Source organism: Haplochromis burtoni, unplaced genomic scaffold (assembly GCF_018398535.1).
Source record: "Haplochromis burtoni strain Fernald_Lab_line unplaced genomic scaffold, NCSU_Asbu1 Contig_78, whole genome shotgun sequence".
Classification (NCBI taxonomy): Eukaryota; Metazoa; Chordata; class Actinopteri; order Cichliformes; family Cichlidae; genus Haplochromis; species Haplochromis burtoni.
This window is the reverse complement of record NW_024582439.1, coordinates 148,498-175,744: the sequence shown is the minus strand read 5'-3', so window position 1 is coordinate 175,744 and position 27,247 is coordinate 148,498. Positions and strand designations below refer to the sequence as shown.

General features: G+C 38.2%; 1 protein-coding gene across 1 annotated transcript in view; it reads right to left on the bottom strand.

The window, feature by feature from the left end:
* Positions 1-27,247, bottom strand: part of LOC102306697 (zinc finger protein GLIS1) — a 64,392-nt gene that overhangs the window by 4,749 nt on the left and 32,396 nt on the right. Inside the window, exons 4-9 of the mRNA XM_005924537.2 lie at positions 22,102-22,263; positions 13,222-13,335; positions 10,093-10,219; positions 6,731-6,884; positions 611-744; positions 426-524 (exon numbers count right to left, since the gene is read on the bottom strand). Coding sequence (XP_005924599.1) covers positions 426-524; positions 611-744; positions 6,731-6,884; positions 10,093-10,219; positions 13,222-13,335; positions 22,102-22,263 — 790 coding nt within the window. The remainder of the gene's footprint in view (positions 1-425; positions 525-610; positions 745-6,730; positions 6,885-10,092; positions 10,220-13,221; positions 13,336-22,101; positions 22,264-27,247) is intronic.

Here is a 27,247-nt window from a genome sequence, read left to right as displayed (position 1 = left end):
AAAAAAATGCAAACAGATAGTTGCCTTCATAATTGTTTGAGCAACTATAATCAATGTTTTATAATAAATGGCATCAAATAACAGCATGGAAACCATGAGGCAATTTTAAAACCTACCACAGCTCACTGTTTATCTGTCTGCTCAGTGAATGTTTAGTCTCAGTTTGCTCCCACTGTTCTTATAGTGTCACTTTCAGTAGCTGCTTTTAGTAAAAAGGCTCTAAAAACCTTCATTTGACCAAATGGACAACAAGCGGATAAAAAGCTATTAGCCTCAGTAAAGTTTTACTCTTTAGTCAGATAATTATCAGCTATATAGATCTTTTTAAAATCACATTAGAAAGCTTATTTCAGCTCTGAAATAAAACTACAGGTTACCACAAATATAGTTAGCAACAAGCTACATTTGTGTAGTTGACGTCTCACCTGTAGAGTGGGAGGCGGGCTGGTTGGTGAAGTAACTTGCAGGCTCAAAACCTCCATCGCTGGGTGCCTGAGCCATCTTTCCCTCTCCATACAGGCAGCCTAGGAGAACCACAGAGTAGACGAAGATGAAGCATGGCATTGAACACACGCCTCCCTCACATTACTTGACTTGATGTTGTCTGTACCGTGTTGCTGCGAGAACACTTGCTGTTGGTGGTTGTAGGTTTTCTGGAAGCCCTGCAGCCGGACGTCCACTCTGTCTGAGCAGGGACTCGCTGGGATCACGTCAGCGGACACAAACAAGGAAGCTGGTCTGTTCCTGGAAACGCACAACATAAACATTTATCTAGCATCAAATCACAAAAACAGTTTCCTCAAAGCGCTTTATACTGTAAGGTAAAGACTCTACAGCAATGTGGAGAAAACCCCAACAACCAGACAACCAACCACCAGGCCAATTTTGGATTAAGCCCTGCTGCCACAGATGACCACCTTTTCTGCTTGCTCACCTTCCTTATAAATGGCTTCTTCACAGACATCCAACCAGTGAAATCATTCCTGATTATTCTCAAGTAGACAGATAACAGTCGATGGATCAACTGATGGGCCAGATGCCTTTTTCAGGTCGTGCATCAGGTCTTTGGTAGATTTTTTAAATATTTCTTAAGGACATGACTTTCAGAAACTGCCGTAGATCATTTTTAGGCCCATCACTTTTCCTTTTGTTTTTTTAGGCAAAACTGGACCAGTTTGCTTAACCTCCTAGGACCTGGTGTCCACATATGTGGACATCACATTTTGGGTTGTCTAGACCACAATACTAAATTTTACTCTGCAAGGGCCTGATATCCACTTACGAGGACATTATACTGCCACCGTTCTACTGAAATTTAAGACGAATGTCCTCATAAGTGGATCTAATTTTTCAAAGAAACAAAAATCAGGTAAAAAAATAAATAAATCTGGTAATTCTTTGTTTTTATATTCATCAGGTTCCAATCAGCCCAAATAGCAAAGAAAATTTAAAAAAAATATGCCATGAAAGAGTTCAGGTCTTAGGAGGTTAAGGACACACTCCACACCACATTGAGATAAGTTTTCAGTTAATAGTTCTTTGAAATTTTTTTTTAAAGACCTCCAGAAACTGCAGAACTGTTGCTCAAGAGCACTTTAAATAATTACAAGAAAGTCCAGCTCCTTGGAAGTAAACCATAAAGAAATAAGAGATGACTTAAGATTTCTAAAGTTAGTAACATCAAACTATTCTCCACAAACACGGTTAACTTTAAACTCCAGTACTGATTACTGCGTGTGTTTCAGTGTTAAAATGAATAAACACTGACCACATTCATCATAGTGATGGAGTGCTACGTGTCAACAGGTCCTACTGAAGCCATTTAAAGACCAAATCTAAGTACAAGTTGAAAGTGACAGGTTTGATGGTTTAACTCAAAAATTATTATTATTTTTTTTAAAGTGGAAATGAAGTTTCCAGAGAATTGATCCTGTATGTGACTGACTCAGCCCGGCCTGTTTCTACACTAATGCTGTTTTTGGCCTGACCTTCACTTCTGCTGAACTGCTGAAAGTTTCTGTCACACTGAGATGTATATCAGCGTTTGTTAAGCACCATAAAATTCAACACAAGTTTTCCAAGCCAATAAATATTATGGTAAAACGATAATGATGTTGTAACTCTCTGATTGATGGAACTTCAATCTTAGTTGTATTAAACTAAATTGTGAAAATTATTTCAATCAATGTAAGCAACAACACTGACTCTGATACAATGAATCCAGGGCACGAGGTTTTCAGGTAATTAAATCAGATAAACATCAGCTGACCGCTGTATACATCAGAAACATGTAAACACTTCTCTTCTGCAAACAGTGCAGTTTGTATAAGAAAGCGTTTCCACCTCAGGAGGGTAATGTGCTGCAGAGAGCTGTATCCATCTCTTTGCTGCAAGAATGTGCTGACTGTGCACAAACACTCTGACTCAACATGGAAACGAATGAGTCAGTGGAGCCAAGTCGACGAGAAGAAAGAAAGGCAGCAGAATTTCTCTCTAAGGAGATACGCAGCTGAAAAAAAAAAACAAAAAAACCCCGTACGGTATTCAAGTGCCCCCCTTCCACCTTCAAAGAGCCCACTCTCAGCATTTCATGTGGCCTGAAGGCTTTCCTGGATGATGTACTGCAGCATATTGGTCCCCAGAGAGCCAAACAGCACTGGTTTCTGCTGGAAGACTTTTAGTGGGCTTCATAAACAAGCCAGGCCTTGTCAGAGATACCGATGGCTGCTGGCCTGAACATCGTATATTTTCGCATCTGATCAGCTATAAAAAGAGGAAATGTTTGGAGATTTCTTTACATATCTCTCATTTATCATCCCCAAGTCTCTTTATTACCCATTTCCCATGTCAGATGCTATTACATTTAAGTTAACAGTCTCTGCTTTCATTGGAGAAATACAATAAAAGCCAAAATTAATCAGAAGGACTTTTTGAAACCCAAACTGATATAACTTACAGATGGCTGTGGCTTCCCGAGGTAATAAAATCCAGGTTTTGTATAGTATTATGTAAACAACGTGGCCTTTGATATAGCGTGGCTGTTGAAATGAATGTGCTGCAATGACTGCAAGGCAAAAGAATTCAACACATCTTTGAATTTCCCCTCACTGGCCCCTGAACCATCAGCGCTGACCTTAACTATAAACAACGCCGTCTGCGCCACGGCTTACATTCTTGTAATGTTGCAACAACATAGTTGAGATGTCTGAGCTGTGCTGGGTCGATCTGTCACTTTGTGGCCGGTGTGCCCAACTGCTCACATGCACGAGCTTACCGAGGGCCCAGGGCTGAGGACGCGGCTGTCAGTAAACCTCAGGAAACTTTTTGTCTGATCATATTTTACCAACTGACCCTCTGCAGGACTCATGTTTTTCTTACTAACTACAGCTGCCATCCTTACTGCTTATGCAGAATGAAAGGAATCCAGCTTGCAGAATTTAAGATCTTCCGCGCATTGTGCTGCATTTAATTGGTGCCAGCTTATGATCACAAACCTGATGTTTCGAATTTGAATTTTGAAAGTATTTCGGTGATATGGATTTAATGGATCACAGGGGATTACGTTAAATCTGTGCAATACAGATGGAGATTTAATGGGATCTAAGTGCTACCACTAAGTGCTTAGGGAAACTACAGCACAAGCATTTCATTTTAGAGCTACAGCAAGTAAAAAAAGTGAAGGATTTCACTTAAAGCGGCTATTTAGGTCCAATGTCACTTGGAGTTTCTGCAAAATAAACTTCATTACATCGCCTTCCTTCAACGTGTATAATAGTGTTTCTGTGTGAGCGCTATCCTGGTTAGTGTGCCTGTATCTGATGGACACGCTGCTGCAAAAAAATGCAAATCCAGCACCACGCTACCTCTCTCTTCCAACCGCACAATATATACAAACACTGTGCATCACAAATACTAAACTGATGGACAAGCCTCACTGCGGGCCTCTGTAAATTATTAAAAGACGTCAAAATGGCTCATTACAGCCAGAGTAAACATTGGCCTCCCTATGAGGTCAGAGCATGATGCTGCCTGCACCATGAAGAAAAGATAATTTACTTTCACGTGTTTAACGTCTCTCGTCTAAGTCATTTTGTGGAAAATCAAGTGCTTGTCTGGTATTAGCTTTGGCAGGTTGTCATATACTGTGGGCACCAGTGGGATTCAATGACATCCTCCGCTGCTATAAAGAGACGTCAATGGACGGATTGTGCATAGCTTCATGGAAGCTCTACTGTAGCTGCACATTTTAGGAAGGCGGAGAGATTCTGAGAGAGGTGAGCAAAGTTCCTAAAAATGCACAAAAGCATCCAAATGTTTGATTTATTAAAATCTGTATTTGTTTTGTAAACTTTAAACTGGTTTTAGAAGTGAAATATGTGATGAAATCCAGATCAAATAGTACTTACAAATTCTGTGTTTTCTTGTATATATATTGGTTGACCGACACAATACAATCTCCTCAACCCAAGGCCTGTGGCTGGCACACATACATTTATGATGTAGTTTTATCACTACCAATACAATACCTTCTTGAGTAGTTTTCAAAGAGGAACAACTAATCGTAACGTGTAAGAATATCTGAAAACCAGAAGTGGACTTTTTTCATTTGTAATCATAAGAAAAAAAAATAAAGATCTTACAATAAAAAAAGCTTCGTCGTTGAGACAAATTTCCATTGATACATATTTCTTACATTTTAAAAATCACTAAGCATTTCCATAAACAATCTCAGATATGTGTCTAATCAATACAATGCACTTTGCTTTAGCAATGTGCTGCAGTCAGGGTCAAATCTGAATCCTTTCCAAAAAGATGACATTGACCAAAAAATAAAAAATAAAAAACCTTCTTCAGCTTCAATTCTAATCAGTGGATTCGCCATTACTTAAACATGCAGACTACTTTTGCAGTTTGCACAATATCACTAAGGGATAGAAGTGAGGTTGGCTTACATGTCAATATGTATCCCATAAACCAGGGGTGGAGAACTCCAGGCCTCAAGGGCCGGTGTCCTGCAGGTTTTAGATATATTACCCTGGGTCAACAAACCTGAATCAAATGATTAGTTCATTACCAGGCCTCTGGAAAACTTCAAGACACGCTAAGGAGGTAATTTAGCTATTTAAATCAGCTGTATTGTATCACACTCAGGTATTATCAGTGAAGGAGTTCTAATTAATTGCACTTCTAAGTGGTCTAAGTAAACGGTCTAAGTAAAGTAAGACACACGAGGCTGTCGGCATAAATAAAAGACAAGTGGCACAAAATCATGGAAGGATATGTTTTTGTCTAGTCCACTTTTCTCGCTGATGAATTGGGCAGCATTTCCTCTGCCTGCCTTTCTGGAAAAGTCACAACTATACATAGTAGACCTTTTGCTACTTTCATTTCAACCCTAAGGGTCAATGATGAACTCTAAAGCTTAAACCTGTTGAAATCAGTGCTCAGAGAAAACAACCAATCTTAACATTTAAGCCAAACACTGAAAGGCCACTTGAAAACAACCCTTGGAAATATTGGAAGAATTTCATATGAAACAATGTGCATTATATGGTAATATTTTATATCATTTATTAAACCACAAAAATGTTATTCTGGCCTTTATTGATGCTATTTTATTAGACAGACTGTTTTTGTTTTTACTATAGTGCCAATAAAAGTTACTTTATGGGCAAACCTTCAATGACCAATAATTTTAGGCCCTATTGTCCAGAAACTGCAGCCCTGGAGGCTTTCAGCTGTATCTTTTTAGTCTCACTTCTACTTTTATACTTGCCTAGAGAAAATTTGTCTCAGCTTACAGTGCACATAAGTTCTGTGGTCTCCAACTACCCAATCAGTGCGACCACAAAGCCATAACTCCATCTCTGGTGATAATGTCTCTGGTTTATTCAAGAATGCACAAGCTCAGATCTCTCTGGCTTTTTCTAGAAATCAGAGATGAGGGAAAGCAAAACAAAATGACTGTGAAATCTTTAGTATCACTTTGAAGCTTCAGTGTTTGATATGGAACAGAGCCGGACTGCTCAGAAGTGTTAAGCAGCTTAGAAACACTTTAATACATGCCAGATATGTTTAAACAATACGTTTAGGACATATAAAAGCAGAGGTTTTGGGGGCGAATCCTTGAAAAGGATACAGAAAGGAGCATAAAATTGAGGTCTGTTAGTTTTCACTATTTTTATCTATAGTAGAAAATAACTCTGAATAAAAACTGCCACATGAGATCTTATTCAGCTCCACTGTAGTGAGTTGGCAGCAGAAATCCCAGCAGCAGATAACTGAAAACCTTGCCAGACACCACGAGGGGTAAGTAGGAAAATATGTCTTTTCTTTATTTTTGTGATTTGGATGAACTGACTATTTTACGTTTGCCTCTTGTTTTATTGTTAAATGTCAGTAAAGTAATCTCCTTCCCAAGAAATAAAAGCAGCCCAATGTTGAAATACATGACAGTGTAGAAATTAAAAATGATAGATGTTTCTTTGCTTTTTATTATATGAAAGAAAATATTCACAATGGTGCAACAAGATGCAACCTTGGGGAAGATAAACTTCCATCAGATTTAACTACTGCCACTGCTGCCCATAAGCAAGTCACTAAACATCTATTACTCTGCTATAAAAACTAAGTGGACTGTTTCCAGTCCAGTTTCGTTGTATGAATAAATAAATAAATGCTCAGGGGATGCACCGCATTTAACTTGAACTTGCTCTGATCTTACACTCACCCCTCTCTCATGCTCCCCGGGCTTGTTAATGAAGATATTGGGCTATTAGCATCAAAGTTTCCCTCCAGGCCTGGATACCTCGAGTCTGCTGATGGGGGCAGAAACTCTGAATTCCCCCGACTGTGGGCGGTGCTGCTGCTGTTTGAGTACACACCTGAAAGAGAGCCACAGATAACCTCAGTAAATCTGCTCCACCAAACATTTTGAGCATCCACCTCCACATCTGGTCCCACATCTAGTCTGAGGTCTCTGCAGCAAAGGTTGGATGATGTATATAACAGTTACAATAGAGTAGGAGTTAACATTAGAATCATTAGAAACTTCAACTGCAACGTATTTCACTTCAACGCCAAATTACATGTAGCCAAGATTTCCAAACACCAAAAGTTTAGGAAGTGTTGCAATGCTTTTCATTCTCACATCTTTTGCTGTCAGAGATCGACCGCAAGTAGTTGTGGCAACTAACTGGTTGCCCGGAGGCTGAGTGTGCATACACTGGGTAAATACTTTCAATTGCACAGCAATTGCACAAACAATCACAGTCAGACAGAACGACTTTGATTAGTTTTAGACAGACTGGTGAATGTTTTAAGATAACTGGCATTTAGAAATGCAGAAAGACTACCAGGGTGTTGCAATAAATCTGTGTCAGCCTGCAACACCTTTCCTGTCAGTCGAGGCTTAACTCAACTAGTTGCTAACTGGCTGTACTCTGGTTATTTTCATATATTTTCATACTCTTGACAGGCACTCGTAAACATGACCATATTTCCCCAGTCTTGGCTTGTTTACACTGGCTTCCAGGACGTTGTAGAATTGATTTTAAGATTTTATTGCTTGTTTTTAAATCTCTAAATGGATTAGCTCCGTCATACCTCTCTGATTTGTTAACTAAAAATACTCCAAATAGAACTCTCAGGTCAGCTGAGAAGCAGGCTGAAAAACTGAGGAGACTGGGCCTTTGCGATAGCTGCGCCCAAACTTTGGAACAGTCTGCCTCTTGAAATTAGGATCTTTCCAACATTTTTAAAACCCATCTGAAAACACATTTTTACTCTCTACCTTTTAATTGTGTTAAAATTGTGTTTTACTTTGTTCTTTGTGTGGGTTTCTTCTACTTTTTTACTTTTTTACTATGTACAGCACTTTGGTCAACCTGTGTTGTTTTTAAATGACCTTATAAATAAATGGATTGATTGATTGATATATAAATAAAAGTTGCTGAGCATCTGTGCCGTTAAATCTTCCTACTACATCACTATCACATCACTACCTGTAATGATGATTTTCACTGGGTTCAAGCTGTATTGAATTGTATTATAACAAACACCAATAAAATATAAAGAAATGAAAGGCTGACTCTACTCAGTGTTGCACTTTATTTTTCAGCACAGCCTGAATTCTCTCAAGCTGTCTTGCAATTTCTTTAAGTAGTCTTCAGAAACGGCTCTCCAGGCTTCTGGAAGGACATTCAAAGATCTTTGGATGTTGGCTGCCTCTTGTTCCTTTCTCTGTCAAGATAATGCAACACTGCTTCAAGAATGGTGATGTTTGGGCTCTGAGGAAGTCAGTCCATGACTGATAGTGCTCCACTGTTGGCTCTTCTATCCAGGTATGCTTCTACTGTCCGCAATAATTTTCATGGTGAAAAATTGAACTAATATCAGTCAGATGCTTTGCAGATGGTATAACATGGTGGATTAAAATCTGACTGTACTCTTCTGCAATCATTCAATTTTGACAAGCGCCCCAACACCGCTGGCTGAGAAGCAGCCCCAGACCATGACAGAGCCTCCTCCATGTTTTACAGACGGCTGTAGGGATGTTTGTACCGCTCTACTGACCTCCTCCATAAATACTGAAAGGCCAATAAAACTCTAATTCGTATTCTTTTCCCAATAACAGCTGTTGCCAGTGATCTTCAGTCCAGTTACTGAGTAATTTGGCATACCTCAGCCTCTCTTCACATTTCTGATGAGGCTTCAGTGAACAGTAGATGGATCACCTGAGGGGTTAGATTTTCCTCTCAAGTCCTGTGTTAGGTATTTCCTAACATTTGGTGGGTGTGTTTGTTAAGTTTGGGAAGAAATTATGTTTTTGCAACAGATTGTTGTTACCAAGGTGCCTGCAGACATAATTTAAAATGGGTTCTTTGCAAAGTTGTCTGTGTAGACACAACACTGATTCAATTAGGTCCCTTTTACAAGGATTGGACTAAAAATGAGTAACAAAAAAAGCAGCCAATGTTCAAAGAAAAGCTTTGAAAGACCTTTAGAAAGCCTAGAGAATTATTGCTCAAGACCACTTTAAAACATGGCAAGAAAGTCTGGCTCCTTGTAGGCAAACAAAACTGTCGAAAATATTAAAATACTCAATTTATAGTTAAATGAAACTCTTCCAAATTATCATGCAGTAGTGACATTTTCCCCCCACTGATGAGCAACTCAATGTGCTATAGAAAAACAATTTCTGGTGTAAATACAAGTATATTAGACACTGTGCACATATGGACAGATGGGGATTAGACTATGTTGCAAGCAGACTTTGAGGAGTTTCCATGGTCAGCGTAATCCATTTTTCTGTAAACCTTTCAGAGCCACATTTCAAGCCTACAGGGGCTGAATGCTCAATATCAAAAATATAGTTTCATACTGTTCATTTAAATCTGTAACTTGTACCTGCATGCAATCAGTAAGCTGTCAGCACTAGGTTTTAAGCCAAGCTGACAATGATAGTGTGTGTCACCATAAATCCACCTAGTATACCACAACAGAAAGCAGTTTTCAGGCTATAACATTTGGCCATTTGAGATAAGAAAAAGTCCTCCTGGGATTTTTTCAAAATTAAACACTGACATGCTTGTTTCACCCTGACTAAACATAGCTCATAGCGTGCCGCTTGAGGCTTTTCCCTCAAAGTCTTCTGAGTAAAACGGCGAGTAGTCTGAAGTAATAGACATGGACAGCTTTCCTGGACGCTCTCCACTGTCTTTGGCCAACTGAGCCTCAGTGTACCTGACAGCTTCTTGATTCTGGTTCAGCCATTGAAATGGAAAGAAAAAGAGCTTGGCTGGAAAACCCGTTTGGAGAAGCTGAAGGACAAGTGGGGTGAAGGCCAACTTGCCCACAGTCATGGTGCCCAGTAATTGGACAAGGTAAACACTGGCATGATGAGCTATCATCGAAGGAATGAGAGAGGAGGGAAAGGAAAAGGAGCAAATGAGGCCATGGGAGAAAATGAAAGAGACAGCTTAACAGCCCAGGTGTTTTGGGCAATTACTCTTTTCTTTTGGGTTTTGCTCATTTCCAGAGAGGCACTGGAGGCTAAGCACAGACTTCTGCTACCGTTTCATCTGCACATACCTGTGAAGTCATCTAAAGCCGGTAAAGGTGAGCTGTTTTCTTGGTGCGACGAGGCAGAGCTGTGGAGATGCTGGCGTGCCAGGCAGTCACTTAAGATGTCAGATTCCAGCATCGTGTGCACCTGAACCTGACAACAACACAAAACGCATTACAGCCATTTAGATACATGTCATATAACAGCACTGTGTTATCATGTTGGTGACCAAGTGTGGATGTTTGCCAGCATGCAGGGATGAGAATAATTACGTTAAAGCTGCAGCTTAGTTGTCTTCCAACTATATGCTGTTGGGCAACGCAGCTCCCATGCTAGTTTAAACTAAATGACTTCTCTTTTGATTTCATTCAGTAAAGCAACTGAAAACACAGTGAGCGAGCTGCAGGAGGTTTTCTACTGTTCATTTATCAAAGAAATGAGTTTGCACCAGATGCCTGGTTCTCGTTTCATCTTGCGATCCAGCTTCTTGAGGTACAAAATCCAGAAATCTTATTAGGCAATCGTATTCCAAAAACGTTCTAACAAAGTTAAGGCTAAACAATTGGCTTTATTATCCAGCGCTAAACAGAACATCCCCCCGGAACTTTCCAAAACAATTTATTGACAGCTTCGGGATTCAGAAGAAGCTCGCGGCAGACACCCAGGAACCACAAAAGCGGCGTGAATAATCAGCAAGAAATGCTCACCCAAAGTAGCGTTCACGAAGCCAGAAACTTCAATCGCTGTGACACATCAGCTCGAATAAATGTATGCCCGTGAGGAGCTTAAGAAGCTCATCTTTAATATTTCAAAGTTCCAATTAGCCCCACAGGGTTTACTGCAGCACAGGGCGTGTCGACTGTGTCACAACTTACCAACACACGTGGTTCTGTTTAAACCAAACAAGGCATGCGAATACACACACAAAGCCCCAGTGTCACTCACAGGCCATAGAAAACAAACAAGGCCCAGATAAAGCAGAACAATAGGCTCCCTATTCGGACTTCCAGGGAGTGTGTGTAATACTTTGTTTTGTTGTATTTCATCCTACTGAATCATAAACATACCCACTCTCTCCTGCTGCTGCTGTAGTTCTCCAGAAATAAGACCTGCAACCCCCGAGAAGCCCCCTTTCTCTTTGAAAGTTATATAAAGAAGCAGTTCTCTACTATCTATATTTAAGAAAAAAAATTCTGGAAGAACAACATTGTTTTGAACCTTAAGGTTAAACGGGAACAAACATGCATCTCATTTGCTTTTAAACATGAGGTAACAATCAGGAAATAAAATCAAGATGTAGCACCAGAAAAAAACCCTGTTTTACTTTCTCTTCCTGAGCTTGTTCATTTTTAGCTACAGATTTTCTATTCAGGGTCTCATGAATGACTGTGTGTGTCTTTATGGAATTTAAAACATAACTTTTTTTGGGGGGCATTTTTATGTTTTAATAATTATTGAAAAAAGCTGTCTATTTTTAACTGAAATGCCAGATTTGGGGAATGGCGCACTCACTGATATTTTTAGGAAAGCAAAACTTTTATTTGTGTGTCAATTTTACAGAAAAAAAATCCTTGTTCAGAAATTGCATGCTTTTACGGTCACTCATTTCTTCCAAATTGGATCCATTTTAAATGAATTCAAGGTCATTTAAATGATTTGGCACCTGCAGGCAGGACATCTGCCTCCAGATGTTAGGCTTGACCATAAATGCTTCAGTTTGGCTTTTGATTAATATGTCTTTCATTCTTTATTTTATGTAAATGTGTATGCTTATAATGGTGAGTATTGTTCCGTAACCACTGCTGATTAAGCAGCTGTCTATGTTGGCCAGGACTCTGTTGCGAAAGACATTTTAAACCTCAAGGGTCTTGTCACCAGGTTAAAATGAGGTTAAATACAAACATGCAGTCATGTGAATAATAAGGTTTCAAAATCTAAGTTCACCCTATGATCTAGCAGCAATAACCTGAAATAATTGTTTTCTGTATGACTTTATTAATATGTGGAGGAAATTTGGCCCACTCGTCTTTTCAACGTTGCTTCAGTCCATTGAGGTTTGCAGGAATTTGTTTATGTACAGCTCTCTTAAGGTCCCACCACAACATTTCAATCAGCCTGAGGTCCATTGCAACACCTTTTTAACCATTCTGTTGTAGAGTTTTTGCTGTTTTTGGACTCAATGTCCTTTTGCATGACCCAGTATAAGCAAGATATAAATGTAGGACAGATGGCCTTATATTGAATCTAAATATCGGTATACAGAGGTGTTCATGTTTGACTCAGTGGCTGCAAGGTACCCGGGTCCTGTGGCTGCAAAAGAAACCCAAATGATCACCGCTTCATCAATGTGGTTGATAGCGGTGTTTGTACTGATATGCTTGTTTTTTACCAAATGTGGGACAGTTGCCAACATCGTTTTTAGTTTGTAGAGCCTCTTTGTCATTTGTCATAATAACCTTCAAGTTTTGTGCTGAAATAAAATCAAAAACATGCATGGCTGCTCCTAATAACTTCATCAAATAATGAGTGGAGCCTTCATAGAAGTTTGTATTGTTTTCATTATTATGAAAAGAAACACAACTTAACATGTATTCCAAACAAGAGAAGACAAATATCCATCATAAATACAAACTCCAGATGTGCTGTGTATAATTGCAGACAGTCAAGTATAATAAATTGGGAAGGAAAAAAAATCTATCAAGTAATATAACTTAAAACATTTCATGTTTTATGATGTTAAGCTGTTGAGAAATAATCAATTGATTCCAGTAAATTTCATCCCTGTGAAGGTGGCTCAGGAATACAAGGCACTGATGTGATCCTGGTTTAAATTATGTACTTTTGATCCCATCCAATAAAAGCTTAAATATGACCCCACTATTGGACAACCTGATAGGTGAGTGGTTAGGGTGCACACTGCATGTTTTACTCCTGGCTAGACGGACCTTTATTGAATGTCTTTTCCACTATCCACCCAAACCATCCATTAAGGGCAAAAACGCAGCTCAAATTTTAAAAAAACGTCCCCAGGTTGCTTTTAAAAATGCTTTGGCCATAATTTTTTATTTCTAACCACACTTTCTGAATCCTCCCTTTGCTTCTGAACGACACACAGTCAAGTTTTAAAAACATAGAAAGGTTTTAATGTTCATTACCTTGACCTCCTTTTCCTGAAGGCCTTTGGCTGAATGAGCTTTGACGTGCTTTCGTAATGAGCTGGGGTCAGTGTAGCGCTTGGTGCATCCTGGTATCTGACAGGCGTATGGTTTCTGTGAATGGACCACAAGAAGGAGAGGTGAGAGAAGTTTGACTGAACATTTAGAAGCACCTTGGTTTGACTTTCTGTTATAAAAAGAAAACAGGTGTGCTGCTATTAAAAAGAGCATAAATTATTTTTTGGTGTTTTGGGGAACACTTTCTCCTGCAACTCTTCTTCTAGCGGATTGCAAAAATTTAGCAATGTTGATTTCAGTACTGAGCTAAGGAGAACAAACCTTTTTTTGTACAGAAAACACAACAAAAATAGCACAACATGCCAAATTAAACCCAGAGCTTGAGAGTTATTATTAGATTTACTGTAAGGTGCAGACTACACCACCTCTTATATATCCTACATTATGTATTGAGAAGGTTACGAATTTTCTACACCAGAACTGAATAATATTCACAACACGATGATGATTTTATAGTCTCATCAGATACAACGATGTCAAACATAAAATGTGTGTACAAATAATGGCACAAGTTCAGATGACTCACATCCACACTGAAGGCATAAACATTTAGGATAAAGATCGTAAATGTGGCTACTTCTTGTGACAACTGGACTAACAGAGGAAGAAAGAAGATGTAGTTCTGTCAACATTTTACATAAAGTGCTCCTCAGCTGAAAGGGAGGATATTTACCTTTCATCTGCAGGCTTAAAAGAGGGGAAGAGAGAAGAGAGTTTAGCCATAAATCATTTCATTCATAAAGTAAACTGTATGAGCTACCTGCAGTCTTTGTATTCATATAAAAGTATTTATTTCTGCACATTATTTCCTGAAGGAATAAACATTTCATAGCAGGCTAAAGCAGCTGGAAGACAAAGTATTTTCTGGTGTAATGATATAAAATACTACAGTTAACTGAGTCCTCCTGAAATAAGTAAAATGAGTAACATCGTGGAATATGTGTTGAAATGTTTTTTACTGTACAAATAGCTCATTTCTTATATGCAGACAGGTTTTCATCATTTTACTTCGAAGTAGAAAGTTGAGTAAGATGACTGTATTTCACAATTTAGTGAATAAATGAGCTCATTTCCATGAATCTCAGATCTCTTTTTTATTCGCTCTTTTTCATTGCTAAGTATTTAACAGGTGGATTCAATTATACATTCATGAAAACACATGTACAGTGTTTATTTGAGCCTTTTGGGTTTATGTGCTGGGATGTGAGCACTACAAGTCAAAAAAATAATGAGCGTCAGGTTTGATGATCGTATTTTTCAGGACATTTTAGCAGAAAATGTGACGAGAGCTGTGATGTAGTTAACACTGCCCAGTTTCTCATCTTTGTACGCGGGATTACGAAAAAAGCTTGAGATTACAGCAGAGATCACAGCTGTGCGCTAGATGAAAGAGACTATGACGAAGAGTGATTTGTTTAATGAAATCAGATAAACTTGCTGCTGTTACATTAGTAGCGAAATTTTACTAAAACTGATCATTTTGTGTTGTATTATAAACCAGGAGGTGTTGCACAAGTCAGAGCTAAAACAACACATTGTTGATGTTGTAAATAAATAGTTAACTTCACCAGGGCAAGGGTTTTAGAGGTGCATGAAGCTGAACATTGTGAGGCTACCACACAGGTCAGCCTGGACTAAAAAGGGTTTAGGACCTGCTGCACATCCATGATGAGAATCTGGCATTCCAACATATCCAAGAAGTTCTCAGTTGGGGGCATTTGAATACAGTGAATCTGTAAAAAGCTCTGATCTGAGCTTTATGAAGAAGCCAACAGAAGATAGGTACACTGTGGTATTAAAGGGATAGACATAGTCAGCAACAATACTCAGGTAGTGTAGTGTGGTGTTTAAACTACACCAAGGGTGCCAAAAAAAGGAAAAAAAAGATAAAGAAATTGCCAAGAAAATACCACTGTACCACCACCAGCCTAGACTGTTGACACGTAGCAGGGTGGATCTATGCTTCCGTGTTGTTTTTATGTTTAAATTCGGATCTTACCATCTGAATGTCACAGAACCAGACAAGACAATATTGTTTCTCCAATCTCCTCTGGAGGAAATGCAGAGTAAAGCTGAGCTTAGTGAGGTAGGAAAAACAAATCACCATGGGCAACAGTGAGGTGTTTTGGGCATGACTTTTTATCTGCTTCTTAGCGTGGAGCATCCCAGACAACATTTGAAAACCCCTGCTTTTCAAAATGACTTCTTTCTCTGTAATTAGTCATTTGCCTGAAGATCTAATATGGAAACACTGCAAAGAAATATCATTTCTTTTTTCTTTCTAATATGGCAGCTTTCAGCATATTTGTCACACTCATCTTTGTAAAATATTAAAATTTAACTCAGCTTTTAAATGATAATTTCATTTATTAAGGGAGAGAACTATCCAAACCTAACTTGCCCTGTGAGAAAAAGTAATTTCCCCCTTAAATTGATGAATTAATTAAAAAAAAAAAAAAAAAAGGACCCATCTAATAAAGGGAAGTAGGCTAAAAGATCTCAATAACAACAAATAATGCTACAATCTAAAGAAACAGATGAGAAACTCCTCTGTCATTGACATCTGTCTGTCTGGAAATGAAGACAGATGTATGAAGTCATTTCTAAGGCTTTGGGACTCCAGCGAACCGCAGTGAGAGTCATTATATACAAACGGAGAAAACTCGGAACAGTGGTGATCATTCCCAGGAATGACTGACCCACCAAAATTACTGCAAGAGCAAATTGACGACTCATCCAGGAGGTCACAGAAGAACCCAGAACATTCTAAAGAACTCACTTGCCTCAGTTAAGGTCAGTTTTTGTGATTCAACAATTTAAAAAAGAGACAAACCAAGAAACATCTTGATAATCCTCAAGACTTTTGTGTCTCGACACTGTTGGACTAATGAGTGAAAAGTAGATTATTTGGAATGTCTGACTCCTGTTACATCTCATGTTAAACGAACACTTTTCATATAAAGAACATCATACCAGCAGTGGCGGTAGTGTGATGGTCTGGATCCAGACAACCATAGTTGAGGAAATGAATTTTGCTCTTTACCAGAAAATCCTGAAGCTAAATGTTTAGCTATCAATTCAAGCCTCGAAGCTCAGGCTCAGTTTGGTTATGCAGCAGGACAGTGATCCAAAAAACGTCAGCAAGTCCACCTCTGAATGGCTGAAATGCAAAAAAAAAAAGAGCCTTTGAAGCTTGGCCTTAGTCAAAGTGTGGATTTAAATGAAATTGAGTTGCTTTGGCATGGCCATAAACGGTCTGTCCATGCTTGAAAACCCTCCAATGTGGCTGAATTAAAACAATTCTGCAAAGAAGCCAAAATTCCTCCACAGTGATGTTATTATCACAAAAACTTGAAAATTTGATTGCTGTTTGTGTTGCCAAGGCTGGCACAACTAGTTATTAGGTTTAGGAGTCAGCTGCTTTTTCACAAAGGTTCAGGTAGGATTGGATAAGCTTTTTTCCTTTATCATATAAAAAAGAAAAAACAGCATTTTTGCATTTTACCTGCTTGATCTTTGGCTAATGTTAAAAACTGTTTGATGATCTTGGGTTTGACAGTAATGCAAAAAACAAAGTAGTATTGAAAAATCACTTGTATTTTTTAATGATGCAACAAAACAATGAATGAAGCAAATGAGTAAAAATGCTGTAAAAAGAATTTTTAGTAGAAATATATCAGGACAGGCTTGACTATAATAATGCTTGTGTCAGTGGGATTGTTATTTTTCTAATGTCTGCTCGATTTTTCTTCTCCAGTATTCCTAATTTTTGTGTAATTCTTAAACAAATACATTTCAAATTATAGACATGCAATACCAACGTAGATCTGGCATCAGGGTAAGTGCTGCTCTACAGTGTCTGTAAAAAAAAGAAAAAAAAGGGGGCAATTTCAAAACTATTTCAGGAAAAATATTCCCTGTGAGACCAGCTCAGTTCTCTCTTAGTCTAAACAGATCAGCACCAAATGAAGTGCTGTCTTTCTAATCTTAGCATAAATTCAGGGTAATGACATGCAAAGTGGTTATGGCAAATGACAGCTCTGAGACAGACTGTAAATTCATAAACTGCATATCAGTTTCCAATTATGTGTGCCAAAAAAATTTAGAAATCTTTTTTTCCTGTTGCCAGGGCTCAACCCAAAAAAACCCAAAACAAAACCCTGGCATTATTCAGCACCACATTTCATATCGGATTTGTCACAGTCCATCACCTTTTTGCACTTCACTGCCATCGTAAAATGAAAGCTCTCAATGCTTTTAATACATTTCCAAATTCTCAAAACAAACCACATTTTTATGTTATGTGAGCGTTAACTTAGAAAGGTAATTCCTGCTTGAGCCTGCACTTACTTTAGGACAAAATTCCCCAAAGTGTCATATTAGTAACACAATACAAGCTGTTTAATCAAACTTGAAAAACATTTCTTGGCCTGCTGTTGCACTACTCAGCAGTTATTTACATTCAGACAGGCTTCCACTGGGCCTCCAGGATGGCGCCAGATGTGTCTGATTGTTAATTTGTGACGCAACTTCGAAGCCCCCATTAGCCAGTGTGAAACCACTAAAGGGAGAAAATAACTTGCTGTAATAACAGTGGAGCGAATCGTGAAGCTCCATCTCATCCGTGTAATAAGAGATCTGATTCGCGGGATTACAGCTAAATTCTCATCACTTGTCAGCAGGAGTAGAAATAACTGTGGTCTGTAGGGTAAATCCACAGCAGGTATGCAGTTTCACAATCCCAAAGAATTCAGACTGTAAAGCAGAGACCACCTCACACCTTATATTACTGAGCAAATATTATTTATATTAATATTTGAAGCAATTATGTGTAGTCTTGTGTTTTTAAAGTGTATGGTCTCATGCATTGCAGCAATTTTTAAACATAATTTATTGTGTATTTTGTATAAATGTTTCAAGTAAATTCACCCAGACAGACATGAGCAGTGATACTATAGATTCACTCGCCACTTTTTTAGATACACCTGTTTATTTGCTCATTAACGCATTAATCTAATCAGCCAATCACATGGCAGCAACTAGGCTTACTGAGGCATGTAGACATGGCCAAGACAACCTGCTGAAGCTCAAACTGAGCATCAAAATGAGGGAGAAAGGTAATTTAAACATCTTTGAACACGGCATCGTTTTGGTTCCAGACAGGCTGGTCTGAGTTTTTTGGAAACTGCTGATCTGCTGGGAATTTTTCCACGCAGTCACCTGTAGGGTTTACAGAGAGACAAAATTAAAAATACCTGCTTGATGTCAGTGGTCAGAGGAGAATAGCCGGATTCTTTAACCTGACAACAACTCAAATAACCTGAATGAACAGCACGTTGAACCTTGAATCAGATGGGATACAGCAGCAGAAGACCACAATGAATGCCACAATAGAACAATAGAAGACTGGATTTCTGCTCTAACATTCGGATGGTAGGGTCAGAATTTGGTATCAACAACATGAAAGCACGGATCTATCCTCCCTTGTTTCAGCGGTTCAGACTGCTGGTGGTGTAATGGTGTAGGGGATATTTTCCCTTAGTACCAGCTGAAGATCATTTAAACATCACGAGGTACCTGAGCACTGCTGTAGTGTACCCATCTTCTGATGGCTGCTTCCAGCATATTCGTAAAGCTCAAATGTTCTCCAACTGATTTCCGAACATAAAAATGAGTTTACTATGCTCAAATGACATAAACAGTCATCAGTTTCACTCCCATAGAGCACATTTCGGATGTGGTGGAATGGCAGTTTGGCATCATGGATGTGCAGCCAACAAATGTGCAGCAACTGTGCAGCATAGTGTTGAATCCAAGCAATGAAGAGATAAGTCAGTTCTGAAAACAAAAATGGATTTAACCTCCTAAGACCCGAACTCTTCCACGGCATGCATTTTTAATTTCTCTTTGATATTTGGGCTGATTGGGGCCCGATGAATGTAAAAACAAAGAATTACTAGATTTTTTTTACCTTATTTTTGTTTTTAAGAAAAATAAGAGCCACATATGAGGATATTCGTTTAAAATTTTGATAGAATTGAGTATTTTGGTCTAAATAACCCAAAATGTGATGTCCACATATGTGGACGCCAGGTCCTAAGAGGTTAACCCCATACTACGAAAGTGTATCTAACCCAGAGGCTCAAAAGGAAAAGTCACTTTCACTCAGTTATTTTTAGGTAAATACCATCTGCCAAGAAGGTGATGTAACTGACTGCTTTGTTTTGTTTTGTTATTTGTTACCAGGTTTGCTCAAAAAAGTTATACTGTGCATCAAAGGCTTGGAAGTGAACAGAGATTTCCAAATATTAAATTATTTTGAATAACCTTAGACACTAAAATGTTGTTTAAACATAAAAGTTATGACAGGTTCATCTACAAGATTCATCCAAAATGTAGCAAAGCACTCTTATTTTAGTTATTCTAAAAATTATTTTAAATTTTTTAGAATTCAGTACTTTTTTCTACAATATTTTAAATGAGATTTAAAAAAAATAAAGCGCTTTCTGAAAAGACCTCATCATATTATTAAATCCTATTTATTTAAAAAACAGTTCTTCAACAATCTAATAATACAAGTAAATGTCCTCCAATAACATTTTACCCAAGAGACGGAAGTTTTATCAGAAATATCTTGTGAAAGTCTTGATCCAGCTGATTTTTACATCATTATTATAAAATCACTTCATAACATTTTCCATGTTTTGCCAACAAACACTTTGGTCTAAAAAATGTAACTAATCATTTCAGCCGATAAAAATAAGTGTAATGGTTTAATAACTAATGTTTTTTCCCTAAAATATAGTCAAGCAAAGTTATTATGTAATATTAAAAATATATATATATTAAAGTAGATAAATACCATACTAATGCAGCATTTAAATACATCCCCTGGGCATGAGAACACCTTCATGGAAAGAGTGACAATGCTGGCACGACACTTGACACCTGGTACACAAGAGTGGATTACGAGAAAAGGCCTGTTTCTGTTCTTTCTCAGGCTCCATCAGCTGTGGATTTCATAACTTATTTTGCAGTTGTAACCTTAATTTATGATCATCAAGAGCACGGGGGACACTCACTCCCACTAGTTTGAGTCCCCTGATGAATTTAATGTCGTTACTGTAGATGGTGTGTATGAAAATTCCTGGAAATTCACGCTGTCTTCACGGTTGAATGGATTCTATTTTTTCCCTGTTTTGTATAAACTGATCTGACACAAGCAGACTCTGCACAGCAAGTTAAAATTGGCTCACACGCACTAGCAGTTTATCTTCCCGAGTCATTCCCAGAAGGTCCCATAGAAAGCTGAGGGAGAGGCAGTCTGCTGCACTTTAACCCTCTGAGGTCTCAGCCACTGTTTTCAGCTGTCTGCTGCCTCTGTTAACATAGCATTACATCTACAACAAAGCACATATAAAATCCTGAATAAATGCAGTACTGTAAAATAATTAACGCGTTTTAAGCACACCTGTGTTGGTATGAAAGTTTAAAAAGTCAATTTAATGTTTATTCATTTTTCAGCACACGTCTAAAAAAGACCAAATTGTGCTATATAAATAAACTTGCCTTGCCTAAAGTTCTCATGTGGCAAACAGAATTATAATATTGCGGTCGGCGATTAGGTGGAACCTTTTTCTCCTTAACCCTAACCTGTACACCGTACCTTTGTATTTAAAACAACCGCTGAAGATTGGTGGGGGTACTGTCATCACAAAAGTCACAAAAACACAGTCCGTTTTTCAGGATTACTTTGAAACAAATGTACCTCTAAAGAAAGTTTATGTCACTTATGTTGTCCAGACAAATCAGGTACATGTCGCCGTGCCAACCCAAGTAACAGAGCTCTAACATAAGTGGCAACATTGTAACCCAAACCATGATTTTTTAAATATCTAAACCCAATCAGGTAATTTATTTTTAACTAACAACATAGTTAAAAATACTAAAAAAGGAAACATGTATGACTCAAACTTGCATCTCCGGCTGTAATGACTACCTCCACTACGACTCACTACAAAATAAAAATCATGTCCAGAAACACAGTGCACTAGATTAGAGCTGATTAGAGCCGAATTCATTTTCCTACGCCACATTAGCAAGAAGCTTGTTTACCTGAATTTCCCCAATGAGGGACAATAAAGGATATTTCTATTGTACTTCTAGAGATTGTGACCATTTCCCAAGCTGTGTTAAACTTATTAAACTGCATTCGTTTAGAAATACTATGTTGACAAAAAAAAAGTGTAGAAATCTACAGTTTTGCTGTGTGTGCTCTCATTAAAGAGTAATAAAGTTGTTGCTGTGGTATTGGGATCCTACATTGTTTGAATTATCAGCCTTAGTGCATTTACACAATATGCAATTAGGGCAAAGGCAAAATACAGCAACAGAATGGGCATTAATGCCAGTGAGTGTCTTTAATTACAAGAGTTAATATAGCATACAAACATGTCAAGAAAAGCTCGCTTTTTTGTCTCCATTTTAAAAATGGCGCTATTTCCAACATACAGCAGTTCAACCAGGCTGAAAGAGGTTACATGCATGTATGATGAGTTCACTGTCTCTGACCCAAGCCAGAATAATTCTTCATGTTATCTTCAGATTCTTTCTGTACTTGCATATAGCGTGTTTACATGACCTTGACCTCTTTGTGACCTACTGTTATGGTGACGTTTGCTTGGAGAAGCAAAAAGCAACCAGCTATTGAGTCCACTCTAATACTACAAACTGACAGAAAGCTCAAATTAGGAGAACGTGCACTATAATAGAGCACATCCTAAATGGAAGGAGCCCACTGACCGTGTCCAGATGTGTGCGCTGGTGTTTAGCACGATCACTGGAGTTGCTGAAAGCCTTGAGGCAGCCGGGGTGCTGGCAAATGTAAGGTTTCTCCCCCGTGTGGCTCCTCAGGTGGATCTTCAGGTTCTCCAGACGGGAGAACGCCTTGGAGCAGCCCTCAAACTAACAAATAGAAAAGCAGAAGATTTTATATAGAAAAATTTTTTAAGAAAATGTGCCTAGATTATCTTTAAAAATTAGTAAAAGTGGCACTTTGCCCATCAGCGTACACTCAACAATGACAAAATGAAACCATGTGTTTAGACATTTTTGCAAATCCATTGCATTTAATACCATCAGTTAGTGGGGAACCATACACGGTGAGTATGTGCCATCCTATGTTTTCCAAATATTAAAAAGAATGTTCGTAACAGGACGACGCATTAACCCATTCCACTCCTGAGGCGCCTGTATTAGAAGGAGACCGTGTGATATTTAAACAGAACCTGCTGCTTTTTATAAAGACTAGTAAGCAAGTCTACATTCAATCAACAAGTTGCTTAGTGAAACCATGACTAAGAAGATCCAGCAGGTAACAGGTAATGGAGTAAAAATATTTAAAATTGGTTCAGCAGTATCAGTGTTTACTAATATATTGTCATTAGTCTGCTTCTTTCATAATTAAAGATTAAAGAGGAGTTAAAGGATGTTTTTTTTTCCATTTATATATTTTAACTGTATTCAGATGCACTGAAAAAGCAGTAGATGAAATAACTTGATAGTGTTGTGCACACTGCTGTTAATAGTTGTGTAACAACCTAAAAACAGGGCTTGAAATTCAAATCCTAGATACTGTCACCTTAGAGAGTTGAATGTCATATCGCCTAAAAGCTACCGCCACCGCTTTAATCCAGTGACAAGCAGTCCCGACTCACTCCGCTGACCCGATACTCGTTTCTCCTGTTCACGCTGGCCATGAACACGGGTATAATGTGCTTCATATAAAAGTAATGGGTTTCAAAAGCCCCGGTGTGACCAACTTTTTTGTGAAAGTGCATGCAGTGAGCCAAAATAAAGCTTCAGCACTTTGAGAACGTAACAGTTTATTTAAAAATTTGGGAAAAAGAATGTTCATAACTGGACGATTTCTGTCACTTTATTTGAAAAGTTTGGGGGCTTTTAAGTGCAGTTTGCCATCAGTTTATTGCATTTACACAAGAAATCAGTGTCTAGTTCTTGAAAGATTTTAAGATATACCGATTCAAATCTGTGACAGTAGACTAACAACTACATGAGAATTTAAAAAAAAAAAAATCATTCTGACATCTCTTTAGGGACTCAAAACAAAATAACAAAACTACAACATAAACTAAGAAATCATTAAATCCCCTTATGTTCCTTTAAAATGCTTAAGTTGTAACTACGTTTGACATAGAACTTAATGTCCTTACAGAAAAAACTAAACCAGAGGCAATGTACCAGTATTTATATCATAAACTTCAGGTAGTGGCTGTTCTCCACTCAGAGAAAAAAAACGTAGCCAAAACCACAAAAACACACACGCACCGACTGCGGTAGGTACTGTTTCAATGAGCCTCAGCATGCTTACATACTGCCCGACATACCGCTATGGTTTATATCTTTACAGAAATTCCAATTTCTACTGATCAGTGTTTCATATTGTATCTTTATGTCAGAACGCCAAATATATGGAAATATTTAAAAAGGAAGTAAGAGACAGCATAGACCAGGGGTGTCCAAGTCCAGGCCTCAAGGGTCGGTGTGCTGCAGGTTTTAGATCTCACCCTGGATCAACACACTTGAATCAAATGGTTAGTTCATTACCAGCCCTCTGGAGAACTTCAAGACATGTTGAGGAGGTAATTTAGCCATTTAAATCTGCTGTGTTGGATCAAGGTCACATCTAAAACCTGCAGGACACCAGACCTCGAGGCCTGGAGTTGGACACCGCTGGCATAGACACACGCAGAAGATTTACATATAGACCAGGGGTCCCCAATCCCAGTCCACGAGGGCCGGTGTCCCTGCAGGCTTTAGATGTGTCCTTGATCCATCACAGCTGATTTAAATGGATAGATTACCTTCTCAACATGTCTTGAAGTTCTCCAGAGGCCTGGTAATGAACTAATCATGTGATTCAGGTGTGTTGACCCAGGGTGACATCTAAAACCTGCAGGGACACCGGCCCTTGTGGACTGGGATTGGGGACCCCTGATTTAGACCATTTTCATTTGTCAGTATTTTTTATATTTAGAAAAAGGTTTTGAATCAAAGTAAAATAATTTTTTATTCCCATGACACAATTTACTCTATAGATTTAACTGTTCTCTCTTCAAAATGACAAAGAAAAAAAAATCAAGACCGATCATCGTGTGTGTGACACTTAAATTTGCATTTAAAAGAAAATAATCCCTTTATAATCTATAGATATTTTATAGATTCTATACAAATATTATATTTATTTCTTAAAACTTTTGATAAAATCTTCAGAAAATTGGTCTCTAGACTCAGTTCTAGTTTAGCACTGAAGGCTTGAATAAAGTAATTCTTTTACATTTTTTTTTTTATTCCACACATTTATTAGCCATCACTAATGAGTCTATAAATGTCACTCACCTCATTAGGTTTAATAAGCCTGTACATAAAAAACACACTACATCATCTTGATTAATTAATCCAAGCTTTGAAAACACCTCGCCACAAAAATACAGACGGGCAATTGAAGCATTCAAACACTGAGTCACACAAGAACACAGATGAAGCCCTGAGAAAGTGAAGCTGTAACATTTCAACAATGTGCAGCTGTGAAGTCAAACCTCACAACATTAGTCTGAGTTATCTGAGAAAAAAAAAGAAGCTGTTTTGTAGTTTAATCCATTGCCACAGGAGGACAATATTTAAGATCTATAGTTTATGTTCTGATATTTAATGCAAATGTAATTTACTCTACATTTTTCAAGACTTAATATCTTTGCCATTATTAATTTTTATTCCCCTTTGAAAAAGCACTTACTTTTTCAAAACAATTTTTCTTCTTATTTTACTAATACACACAACCCTGCCAGTGTTCGCACATACAGACACACACACTTATAATTTAAAACTACGTTATCAGGAATGAAAAAGACGATCACTCCACACTATATCAGGTACACCTTGTCAGTACTGGGTTGGACCCTCTTTTGCCTTCAGAGGCATCCTACTGTAATTCTTGGTGGTGCAGATTAAACTAGGTGCTGTTTACACCAAATCCTAACCCTACAACCCAAATTTTACATCAGAAATCAATACTCGTCACACCAGGTGATGTTTTCTCCGATATTCTACGGTCCAATTTTGCTGAGGCCATGCAACTTGTATATTCAGGTTCCTGTTATTAGGTAACAGGATTGGCAGATGATGTTCTTCTGCTTCACTGATTGTAAAGAGTTGTTATTGGAGTTCCTGCCGTCTTCTATAAGACCAACAAGGCATTTACGCCCAGAGAACTGCTACCGATGGGATTATTTCATTTATAAACCATTCTCTGTAATCCTTACAGGTGGTTGTGCAGGAAAATCAGCGTAAATTAGAAGTATCGGAAATACTCAGACCCGACCATCTGGTACTAACAATCATGCCACCGTTTGATGCCCAGTTTAAACTTCAGCAGGTTGTCTCGAGAATGTCTTCATCCATGTCTTGGGTTGCCATGATTAGCTGATAGATATCTAATACCTAAAAACAAACAAACAAACAAACAAAACTAGCTAATGGGTAAAGTTTCATAAAAGAAAAAAAAAAACCAAGCCCTGCAGTTTATACTACAGATGTGATATAATGACGAGTAAAAGAACCATTGACTAATACTTATTATTTATAATTACATATTTGGTACTCTCTTGAGTCTTAATATTCCTGCTAAAAATATTTTGATGGGAAGACATTTTATTCTGCCTTTACAGCTGATAATATTAATTTTTCAGACAATGCTCGTCATTCGAGGGTCACTGGTTTTGGTGTTTTCATGGTTATATGACAGACAGATCATAAATGTACATACATGTGTATTTTATTGAAGCATCATAAATTACACATGATGACTCTCACACAGTGGGTTTAGAGGTGCTTTGAGAACTCGTGTTTACAGCCTGAGTAACACCTGTCCAATCTGGGGCTTGACATTACGAGCTGGTAAATAAAGCTGAATTCATTAACAAACACTGACTGCATTCATGTGAGATATATTCATTTTCCACTGCAGCACCGTGAATGACTTAATTCACATCTTCTGGCATAAGAACTTTATGAAAATGAAATGACGTTATTCACGTAGTTCAAGTTTGACTAATGACTAATTTTTTGTGTTTATGTTGATTTAATATTTATTAGTTGGCAGCAGGCTGGATCACTATAATGAACTAATTCAGTTATGAAGGAAGCGTATCCCAGAGTGAGAACTTCTGAATGAATTACTAATCCTTAGGCTGATGACAGCAGGGAATAACGGAGAGAGCTGCTCAGGGATGGTGACTTGGCACCAAACAGCAGGTCATAATGGGGCAGATGTATTCAGGTCATGAATTATTGAGCTTCATGAAGTGACTCATGACAGAAGTGATGGAGGATGACGCATCGCTGGGGCTCAAAGGCCACTGTTGTGATGGTAAATGTAGAAAGGACCGTGTTTTCATACCAGCGTGGTTGTAGATCTGTCTTTATCTTAGTGGCCTGGGTTAAATTTATGGCTCAAATATATGAGCCTCTTTTTTTAATTATTTATTGACATTTAAAGTTTTATCTGCTGAAACTAGCGAGCTATAGAAGCAAACCCATTGGGTGTTTTTTGTTTGTGCAATGAACAAAACAAAGGAAAGATTCTGCATCCATCCACTTCCTGCTGCTTATCTGGGTCTGGGCTGTGGGGCAAGCAGTCAAGGCAGTCAAGGCAGCCCCCCCCCCCCAGAACCTCCCTGTCTCAAGACCCCCACAGAGGGACACCAAGTCACTTTCCACTGTGAAATAATCAGGTAATCAACCTTTTAATTCTATAAATGAAAAAGGGAAAATCAGATTAAGTTACACATAATGTGACAGGAAAATATTAGGGGTACAACGATATTCGTATCGATATTGAACCGTTCGATACAGTGCTTTCGGTTCGGTA